The 11,592-nt window shown below is 36.8% G+C and overlaps 1 protein-coding gene across 4 annotated transcripts in view; it reads left to right on the top strand.

Moving 5' to 3' along the window:
• LRRC63 (leucine rich repeat containing 63) overlaps positions 1-10,979 on the top strand; it is a 34,189-nt gene extending 23,210 nt beyond the window's left edge. For 2 of the 4 annotated variants that reach the window (XM_086328941.1, XM_086328942.1), the window contains 4 exons: positions 2,193-2,329; positions 6,909-6,992; positions 7,950-8,189; positions 8,738-10,979. In XM_086328941.1, the coding sequence (XP_086185067.1) occupies positions 2,193-2,329; positions 6,909-6,992; positions 7,950-8,189; positions 8,738-8,795 (519 nt within the window). In that variant the 3' untranslated portion in view covers positions 8,796-10,979. Of the gene's footprint in view, positions 1-2,192; positions 2,330-4,727; positions 6,344-6,908; positions 6,993-7,949; positions 8,190-8,737 lie in introns of those variants that run through there. The other 2 variants (XM_086328943.1, XM_086328944.1) reach the window with 1 other exon arrangement.
• Positions 10,980-11,592: the final 613 nt, after the last annotated feature.

The raw sequence follows: 11,592 nt of genomic DNA on the forward strand, positions 1-11,592 counted from the left end.
AAGATATACCTTATCTATGTTAATTGGAAGTTTTAAAGACAATCTTTAGTGACCAGGTAATATGATGTTGTAACAAGTATTAATTATCGTAGGCTGAAATAGGATATTCTGCTCAGTAAAACATATCAAGGATAATCAGATATGGGAAGAGGTAATTCAGTGTCATTTTATATAAATAAGTCATTATGACTAATGAGGACAATTATAGCCATTCCTTTCTCCAGGGGGTCTTCCCGATCCAGGGATCAAATTCAGGTCTCCTGCATTGCTGGCAGATTCTTCACCATCTGAGACACCAGGGAAGCTCAGGACAGATTATGTTTTCTGTGTCTTTAGTCATTGTTTAATTGGTCATGGGGTGTTTTGTTGTTTTGTGAATTGATTTCCAGAATATTGACTTTTAAAGCGAATTGATTTCCAGCAAACTGACTTGCTTTCTGTTTCAAATATGCAGTATTGAAAACACACATTTTCATAATTTCTCTATAATATTGTGTTTTGCCTTTTCATCCTGTTCATGGGGTTCTCATGGCAAGAATACTGGAGTGGTCTGCCATTCCCTCCTCCAGGAGACCACATTTTGTCAGAACTCTTCACTGTGTCCCATGGATGAGATGGTTAGGCAGCATCACCGACTCAATGGACATGAGTGTGAGCAAACTCCGGGAGGCCGTGAAGGACAGGGAGACCTGGCTTGCTGCAGTCCATGGAGTCGCAGAGTTGGCCAGGACTTAGCGACTCAACAACAACTGTGTTTTTATTTTTGCTAGAAGAGTTATTTTTTCTTTTTGAGTATGTCACACTAGTTTGCTTAATTTGACTAAGACAAATTGACAAGAATTCCTGAGGAGTGTAGGGATCTTAGTTCTTCATGTTAATTTTAACCTTTCTTCTAAACAGTTATATGTGAGACATATGGATCTGTCAAAGACTACTTTAACCACTAAAACATATAACTGTATGGGAGATTTTCTGTTGTAAAATATAAAGTGCTCATTTTTAAAGTGATAGAAATAAGTAGAACTTGCCATTAAAAGGCAAATCCGTGCTGTATAGCTATAGATAAAATATTCCATTGAAAATGGCAATATCCAGACTTGGAAGTGCTTTACTAGGGGCAGGCAAATGATGCCAAGTTAAATGATGCTTAGTGTAAAAGAAATGAATAGAAGACCAGAGGCTGGCATAAATGTGGTAACTGGATTTATTACGAGTTTCATGGAAAATTCAAGGTGGTAGATGCTGGCAGAGGACAGAGCCTACTGCAATAGTTTAGGATAGAAAAAAGTAAAAGCAAAAATGGTAAATGTAACAAACCGTATAAATATTTACTTGGTCTCCTTTCTTCTCTTAGCCACAAAATCACATACAGTGCTAATTAAATAATGCAGGTCTGTAACATATACGAATGTAGTATGTATAACAATTATAGTACAAAAAAGGAAGAGGGAATAGGGCTATTTAGTAACATTTCCATATCTCACTGGAATTCAGTTAGTGTAAATCTGAAGTAGATTCTGATAAGTCAAGGTGGATATTACAAGCCTTAGAGCAATCACTAGTAACTGGGGAGAATATAGTGGGAAAAAATCATTAAAGTAATTAAAATGCTGTACTATAAAATATTCAGTTGATGCAGACAAAGACAGCAGAGGAGGAGCAAAAATGACAAGACATATAGAACACTGTGAGTTAAACTGTGATGTAAACCCAACCATGTCAATAGTAACATTAAATGTGAGTACATTCAAACACCCCAGTCAAAAACTACAGTGTGTCAGACTGGATTTAAAAAAACAAGCCCCAGTGATATTCTGTCTAAAGGAGATAGAGTGAAAGAAACAAAGAGGTTAAAAATGAAAGTATAGGAGAAGATATATCACACAGGTATCTCTTACATTCCTCATTCTTTGCATAGTTGCTTCTTACAAAACCACGAGATTGATTAAACAGGATGATTTCCCCATTTAGAAAAGGAACATCCTTAAGTCAAGGATATATAAGTATAGTAGCTACACTATCTTACCAGATCATAGATATGAATGAGGGTTAGTTATTTTGAAGACTTAGCAAAGGTACCTATTGAGATATGTGATATATTGAGAAAAATGAGTGTAAGCTACTGATTTTTCTGCTTTAGTTCAAAGGGTTTATTGTCCTACTCATGTTTATTTCTCTTTTCTATTCCTTAGATATATTGTCTCAAACATTTACAAATACTGAATCTGAGAAATAATCCTATCAAAGAAATCCCGTCTACAATTCAACAACTTAAGCTCCTTAAATCTTTGAATGTTGCCTTTAATTTGATTACCACTCTTCCACCCGGGTAAGGTTGATAGTCTGAGATTATAAACAGAGAAAATAAAGAATTTATAATTTAGAAAAGGATCAATCTCCCTTTTGAAAGCAGCTAGCTACTTTTGAGCCATTTGGTAATTCTTCTTCTGCTCCCATTAGCTGACTTGATTCTTTTTATCTTGTTAAAAAAAAACCAAAAACCTATAAGCTACATTGATGGCAATTAATGTGGGGGTGGTAAATGCACATCTAGACATGCGTTGTCTGAGTATGGATGAAGTCATCTAAAGAAGCTCAGGTGAGAACTTTATACCTATCCCTGGGGAGCCTCTTTGGATGTGGAAAGAACTCTGAACTTGGAATTAAGAATTCTAGCCTTATAATTGAGAATTTTCTATTTGATCTGGAGAAAATCACTTAACCATTCTAGACCTCGATTTCCTAATCTATAAACTAAGAATCTACCTGTATGATATCTCAGATCCTTTAAACTCCAGTAAGAATGTTGACATATGGATATAAAAGAGATGGATTTTTTTTTTCCCACATATGGACTGGTAACTGTTTAACTCCTAACGAAAGTTTTGAACCAAAACCCTAACCAAATGCCAAAACAAGGTATTTCTTCTAGATAGATTTTAACAAACTGAATGTAAGTTAAGGGCAACAAGTTAAGAGCACAGGGACTCCTAAAGAGTTGAATAATGTTTTGCAAAAGAGGGTTCTTATAGTAATTAAGAATGTACATCAAAATTTGTTTATAAAATTGTTCATCTGGCATTGTTTGCAATTAACAATCCAACAAGATCTATATTCATACATTGTAAAACTATTCGGTCATTTAAAAAATTAAAAAGTATGTAAAAATTATATCATTACTGTGTAAAAATACTTGTATACATATAAAATGTATTAAACACACATAAAATGTATTAAAAAAGAAAGAATCAATTCTAAGGGAGTAAAGATATTGCATTATGGGTTTTATTTTTGTTCAACTCCTCTATATCTCCACAGTAACATAAATTGTAGTGCCTTGCCCTGCCTTGATATGAGAATCAGCCATTTCTCTTAGGAAATCCTATTTCCTTTTTAATTGGAGGATGGTATTTCAAAAGCAAGAGCTGGGTGCTGGATAGTCCAGTTGCTACTGGAATGATATTGCTTGTAGACACTCTCAGTGGACAGAGATAAGTAACTGAAGTATATTAATCTGTGTGTACACACATGTCTATAATTGTTTCTGTGTGTACATACACACATATGTACACACAACTCACCCTCTGAAGTTATGCAGGCGTGACTGTAACAAAGGTTAAAAAAAAAAATCTTAATTTTTTTCTCAGTGAATAACAGGAGAAAAATGACATAGAAAATTACCACTTTTAACTGACAGACTGAAATTTTTGCCTTGCTTTTCTGATACAGTTTGATTTGATTAGCCAGCATGTTCTTTGGGAGAGAGAAGCTGTTTGAAATAAAGAACCTAAGAACATGCTTGTGAACATACTTACTTCATACCTGAAGTAAGAGCTGATTCTGAAAATGAACAAATTTATTCTCCCATATTGCCATTGACTAAAGATAGGGATTGAATTACTTTATGCCAATATATCTGAAGAACTGAGTGGTATGTTTGATTTCATACTAACTTGGATAAACTATTAATATTCTTATAGCTTCCATTTTTAAAAATCTGTAAATAATATTAATAGTAATGCAGTGGTCCAGTGAGCACTAAGATCATCCTAAATTGCCATGAACATATGATAGGCTCTCAATAAATAAGTTGTATTTCATGGTAGTGTGATGTTATTACATGCAATTATTAATGCTGGCACGATCTTCAGAGCCATCACCAGGGGTCTGGTTTAAATAGCTCATTGCTCAGTGATGTGCTGATAAATAAAACAATGAAATAAATGTAAAACATTCTATACATCCTAAAAATTGTGATAGATTTTTTACTAGTAGGGTATAGATTGTCAGACCAAACTGAGGATTTTTAAACAGATTGCTGTCTAAAACAGATTGCTCTCTAAAACAGATCGCTCTCTAAAATCCTATATAAATGAGATAAATTTCATCTCTAGAGCCTATAAAGTTTCTTAGCTTTCTCAGTGCTGCCTACAAGCCCAATTAAACATCACAATCAACAAGAATATATTATCAAAGATGAAAGCCTGGAATCAGACTAGTTTGCCTGTACTAAAGAAATAAAGGAAGACAAAATGATTCTAGAAACTTCCTGAGGTAAAAAAGTGAAATAACATAATTTTAAATAAATAAAAAATTGGAACAGACAGTGTTAATATTTTCTTTCCAGAGGTGAAAAAGTCTAAGATGAACATTAAACTGAAAAGGTTTGTTTATCCTTTTTTTTTTTTTTTTTTTTGCTTTTCTATTTGATCTCATTCATTTCTCAGAGCAAATGATTTAAAATTAACCAGGATCACCACACCTTTCGAACTATGATGCTGGAGAAGACTCTTGAGAGTCCCTTGGACTGCAAGGAGATCCAACCAGTCAATCCTAAAGGAAGTCAATCCAGAATATTCATTGAATGGACTGATGCGGAAGCTCTGATACATTGGCCACCTGATGTGAAGAGTCGACTCATTGGAAAAGACCCTGATGCTGTGAAAGATTGACGGCAGGAGGAGAAGGAGGTGACAGAGGATGAGACAGTTGGATGGCATCACTGACTCAATGGACATGAGCTTGAGCAAACTCTGGGAGACAGTGATTGGTGTCTGCAGTCTGTGGGGTCACAACTGAACAATAACCACCATGCCTTTCGTTCAGTTGTGATTTCCTAAATACTTTTGATGTGCTTGGCAGCATGCAAAGTGTTAGATACATTGAAATGTAAAATTGAATCCTTGGCCTCCAGAATGTCACTGTTTAGGAGACAGACATTTGTCATATAGCGTGACAAATTCTCTGATAGAGGTAAACAGAGAAGCACAGAAGAGGCTGCTCACCTATTCTGAAAAATTCAGGAAGAGTTCCTTGGAAGAGTTGACTTCCAAGTCAAGACTTAAAAAAAGGAAGCTATTTATCAAAGGGTCAAATTTTGGGGAACTGGAGATATGTGAGAACTGGGCTAATTCAGGGAATTTTAGCAAACAAATCCTGGCCTATATGTGAATATAGGGTGAACTGGACGAGTAGCCTGGGGACAGATCATGAGGACCATTACAATCCACACAAAAATAGTAGGAAGTTATGAAATATTCTGTTCATGGTGCTTTAGTTAATAATCATGCAAGTAACTTTTCATCTTTATGGAAAACAGGAAGGTATTTGATAAGAGCATTCACAAAGAGGGGATAATTACTAGGGATTTTGGTGAATGTCATACTCAGCCTTTCCATTCCAGTCTTCAAGAAGCAACTCCCACTTCCCTCCTCCAGACAGGGCTCTCTGCCTTAGTCTTCGTATTCTTTGGTTCTTACTTTTAAGTACTTCACTTAATTGGAGAAGAAAATGGCAACCCACTCCCATATTCTTGCCTGGGAAATCCCACGGACAGAGGAGCCTGGTGGGTTACAGTCTGTGGGGTTTCAAGAGTCGAAAACGATTGAAGCAACTGAGCACCATACTTCGCTTAATGGAAGGAAAAATCAAGGATATTTCCCTAGGAAAGTCTTAATGAGACTGCACTGGGTTGGAAGGTGTCCCTCAAAAGTTCATCTCCGTGCAGAACCTTAGAATGAGACCTTATATGGAAATAGGATCTTTGCAGATGGAACTGGTTAACAAGAAGTCATACTTGATTAGGGTGGGATTTGAGGGGGCTCTAAATCCAATAAATGGTGTCCTCATAAGAAGGCCACATGAAGACAGAGATGGAGACTGGAGTTATGCCTCACAAACCAAGGAACACCAAGGACTGCTGGCAGCCCCCAGAAGCTAGGAGAGGGGCAAGGGACAGCTTCTTCCTCAGAGCCTCCAGAGGAACCCACTCTGCTGATACCGTGATTTTGGACTTCTGGCCTCCTGTACTGTGAGAGAATAAATTTCTGTTGTTTTAAGCCCACCCAGACTGTGAGAATTTGTTCCGTCAGTCCTAGAAACTAATACAGCAACCAATAAAATATATATTTTAAAATATTGTTAAGAATTTCTCAGCATATTCTCAGGTGGCACAGTGGTAAAGAATCTGCTTGCCAATGCAGGAGATGCCGGGGACAGGACATCTGATCCCTGGTCAGGAAGATCCCTTGGAAATGGCAACCCACTCCAGTATTCTTGCCTGAAGAACCCTATGGACAGAGGAGCCCGGCGGGCTACAGTCCATGGGGTCTCAGAGAGTCAGACACTGCTGAGCACAAGGAATTTCTCAGGTGGTTTTTTTTCTAGGTGGGGCTTTATCCACTCCAAACATTTCTAATCAGTCTTAAGGGATAGATGAATTATTTTAGGAAAATTATTGTAATTATACCATCTATAATGCAAACAAAAGCCTATTTGTATAAGTTTCAAGATCTTAAAAATATATGATTTATCTCTGTACTTCCACCTACTGAGGAATGAAATGATTTATATCCAGTAATGATAAGCATATAAACATTTTTACAATTCATTTTCTCTTTCTATTAAAGGCTATTTTGCTTGCGTTATCTTGAGGAACTTGATATTTCCTACAATAGTATTGCTTTTATTCCAAATGATATCCAGAAACTCAGGTACTTTGCAAGTAGTAAGTACCCACAAGACATATGCCCCTTAAGGATAGAGCAAAATACAGTTATTTACTTCTTTACATTCATTTAAAATCAAACTATGTAAATATTATCTTATCTCTGAATGCCTTTTACTAGATTTTAGTTGATTTCTAAGGAGCATTATTATCTTTAGTAAAATTTGATCATTTTATTTCTGCTTTTCTAATATTTTGACCAATTATTTAATTTCCTGTGTAACAATTTTCATATTTTCATAGAAGAATTCAGCCTGTTCATATTTGTTATGGCTGATATATTTAATTTTTTGCCTTCTGTTTAACATTGTATTTACTGTCTCTTCACTTTCTCCTTTTCATATCTCTTTCTTTTTTTTTGGAGATTTTTTTTTTCAAGATGCTATTTGTTCTCTCTTTTTTTTTTTTTCTCCCTTGTTAATTTTGGAACTCCACTGAATTTTCCAAGTCTATTACTGGCTATCTTTCCTTCCCTAAAATTCATAAACACATTTTTTCCTTAATATTTTATAAAAAGCTTCACCTAACACAATGGTCTGTCTCCCCCCCCCCATTGCTGCCTCAACTAATAGTTGAGACTTCTCCCCTGAATGAAACAAAATGCATGTGTTGATGTTTAATTTGTCTATGAAAATAAATTTTCTTTGTATCCCTATTATATTATACGTTATGTAGTATAACATTCACTCTGCTATGTTTGTGATTCTTTCTTTTTCCACAGTGATGACTTGTTGCACAAAACATGTGCTTTAACGCTACCCTTTACACAAATGCGCTAATTTGCGTAATATATCAGTTGGTTGCTTTTTAAGTTAAATCTCTGGATTTTAAGGAAATACTTGACACTCATATTTTATTACTACTAAGTTTTATACCAATTTTGGGGCACACGGGGACAGATGTCCACTTTTTCCTTTTAAAATATGGTTTCCTTTGTTTGCAGATCACTTGAAAAATTGATGGTTGATGGAAACGAACTGACTAGCTTTCCACATGGAATTTTAAAGCTTAACCTGAAAAAAATCCTATTTGAGAATAATTTCACTAATCCTATTTTTTGGAAAGAGAACTCTATGAATGATCCACAACATCTTACTCAAATTGCAGCTTTGTTCTTTCTAAAGAATAATCTACATAAATATTATAATGTGATCCCAGAGGAAATCCAGAAGTTACTAAAATGGTGAGCAAATTCTGAAGTCCTTTTTACAAGACACACTTTTAAGCTTTTAAAATACAGTTTATTATAGGGCCAGATGATAGTTTTATAGTTACAACACACACACCTCACACCACACCACACCACACATGCAATTCTTTAGATTGTTCCTCTGGCTTTTCTGGCATAATAATATATTCAGCCGATCTTCTAATACTCTCAAGCTATTACTTAAATCTAAGGTGAAGGACGGATTGCGGAGATGGAGCTGGCAACTTCTATACAGTTTTAGTTAAGTCTTTTCTGTGAACCACGAGGCTTTCCTGGTGACTCAATAGTAAAGAATCCACCTGCCAATGCAGGAGACTTGGGTTCAAATCCCTGGGTTGGGAAGATCCCCTGGAGGAGGAAATGGCAACCTGCTCCATATCCTTGTCTGGAAAATTCCATAGACAGAGGAGCCTGGTGGGCTACAGTCCGTGGGGTCACAAGACTCAGACACGACTGAACACATTCCTTTGTTATTTTGTTTTGTATTCCCCAATTACTAATGAAATTTTATTTTTTTGGAGGTTCTTGGACGTTCAAATTTCTACTTCTGTGAATAGTCCGTTCATGTGCTACTGTTAAAAGTACTAATGAGCCGGTGTCTTTTTTTAACTGACCTATCAGGAAAAGGTCAGTTTTCATTCCAATCCCAAAGAAAGGCAATGCCAAAGAATGCTTAAACTACCGCACAATTGCACTCATCTCATACGCTAGTAAAGTAATGCTCAAAATTCTCCAAGCCAGGCTTCAGCAATATGTGAACTGTGAACTTCCTGATGTTCAAGCTTGTTTTAGAAAAGGCAGAGGAACCAGAGATCAAATTGCCAACATCTGCTGGATCATGGAAAAAGCAAGAGAGTTCCAGAAAAACATCTATTTCTGCTTCATTGACTATGTCAAAGCCTTTGACTGTGTGGATCACAATAAACTGTGGAAAATTCTGAAAGAGATGGGAATCCCAGACCACCTGACCTGCTTCTTGAGAAATCTGTATGCAGGTCAGGAAGCAATAGTTAGAACTGGACATGGAACAACAGACTGGTTCCAAATAGGAAAAGGAGTACATCAAGGCTGTATATTGTCACCCTGCTTATTTAACTTATATGCAGAGTACATCATGAGAAACACTGGACTGGAAGAAGCACAAGCTGGAATCAAGATTGACGGGAGAAATATCAATAACCTCAGATATGCAGAAGAAACCACCCTTATGGCAGAAAGTGAAGAGGAACTCAAAAGCCTTTTGATGAAAGTCAAAGTGGAGAGTGAAAAAGTTGGCTTAAAGCTCAACATTCAGAAAACGAAGATCATGGCATCTGGTCCCATCACTTCATGGGAAATAGATGGGGAAACAGTGTCAGACTTTATTTTTTGGGGCTCCAAAATCACTGCAGATGGTGACTGCAGCCATGAAATTAAAAGACGCTTACTCCTTGGAAGGAAAGTTATGACCAACCTGGACAGCATATTCAAAAGCAGAGACATTACTTTGCTAACAAAGGTCCATCTAGTCAAGACTGTGGTTTTTCCTGTGGTCATGTATGGATATGAGAGTTGGACTGTGAAGAAGGCTGAGCACCGAAGAATTGATGCTTTTGAACTGTGGTGTTGGAGAAGACTCTTGGGAGTCCCTTGGACTGCAGGGAGATCCAACCAGTCCATTCTGAAGGAGATCAGCCCTGGGATTTCTTTGGAAGGAATGATGCTAAAGCTGTAACTCCAGTACTTTGGCCACCTCATGCGAAGAGTTGACTCCTTGGAAAAGACTCTGATGCTGGGAGGGATTGGGGGCAGGAGGAGAAGGGGATGACAGAGGATGAGATGGCTGGATGGCATCACTGACTCGATGGATATGAGTCTGAGTGCACTCCAGGAGTTTGTGATGGACAGGGAGGCCTGGTGTGCTGTGATTCATGGGGTCGCAAAGAGTTGGACACGACTGAGCAACTGAACTGAACTGTGAGCCTTTAGAAATATGCCTGCGTGCGTGTGTGCTCAGTCATGTCTGACTCTGTGACTCCATGGACTGTGGAATATATATGCACCTCACAGACACGGAATATATACGTGTGGCTACTAATCCTACACTAGGTTATAATAGTCCCTTTGTCTTTAAAACAACATATATATTTATTTTGAGTGATAAATAAGATATGTATGTATTACAAAAAATTTGGAAAATACAGAAAAATTCCCTGTGGTCACATATAGGAGCAGCTATACTTTCCTGTTTTAGAAAATTAGGATTATTTTATACACATTTTGTGGGAATTGTCCTTAGGGTGTTTTCTTACTCTAAAGCTATACTTTCCTATTCTAGAAAATTAGGATTATTTTGTACAGATTTTTTTTAGCATTTAATTTTTCACTTGTGTATGTCAAATCCTCAGAGAGAGGGCAAGATCAATAATGGGAAAGGCCATGTTTCATACTGCTTTGAGTCTGACATAGCCTCAAGCAAAATGTCTTTCCTCTAGTAGACAGTCATGTTTCCTTCATTGCAGCACATCACAATGCGAGTGGTGTCATGGTCCAATGTTCGGTGAAGGCTTTCGCATCATCCGATCCTACGATGTTTTTGGAGTAACACAGCTTCCTGTTATATTTTATGTCTGTTCCTCTTCCTGCTATAGGAAAGTAAAGGAAAGCAACATTGTTTTCGATCATGTTCCTGAAAAAAGAATATCTCTAAATCCTGAATTGATGAATCCTACAGTGATGTATGAATCCCACTTTAAAAACCATTAAAGTTGACATATACAATCATTCATGTCTTTAAGAGCACAGTTTCTGTGTGGAGATGTCTTCTCACATGAATCCTCTTTGTAATCCTAGCTCCTTATGAACGTTTGTGATTGTTAGGGAATCTTCTCAGAATATTTTTTTGAGAAGGATTAGTAAAAAAGTATTTGAGGATTTCGAAAAAGATCTAGAAAATTTCTTTCAGAGCATGTTTAGTCTAAAAAGAAAAATGTTAAAATCCTTTGCAAAAAGGATTCATCTTACAATTGGTCTTAGTCATTGGTGGGGCTTGAGCCTATATGGATTCAAAGTCATGCAGCCAGGTTCTCAATATATGTGCATTTCTATGGAAATTTGTCCAGTGCCAACTGTCTTAATTGCGGATTGCTTTGGGGAATAAAGGATTAATTCCAATACTATATTTAGTTGTTTGAATTCATTACCCAGGCTCTTAGAAAATTGGTACCATCTTTCAATTATCTTGACCACCATCTCGTAAAGCCTGAATCCATAGGCCCGTGTCAGCATTCATTAGGCTTTCAGTAATGGTCCGGCAAGAAAATAAAGTACAAAATTACATTGCAAAGCAACATATGCATACAGTAGAACTTGAGGATTCCGGGAGTTGGTGATGGAC

Source organism: Bos grunniens, chromosome 12 (genome assembly GCF_055505025.1).
Source record: "Bos grunniens cultivar Pamir isolate PY7600 chromosome 12, Bosgru_T2T1.0, whole genome shotgun sequence".
Lineage (NCBI taxonomy): Eukaryota > Metazoa > Chordata > Mammalia > Artiodactyla > Bovidae > Bos > Bos grunniens.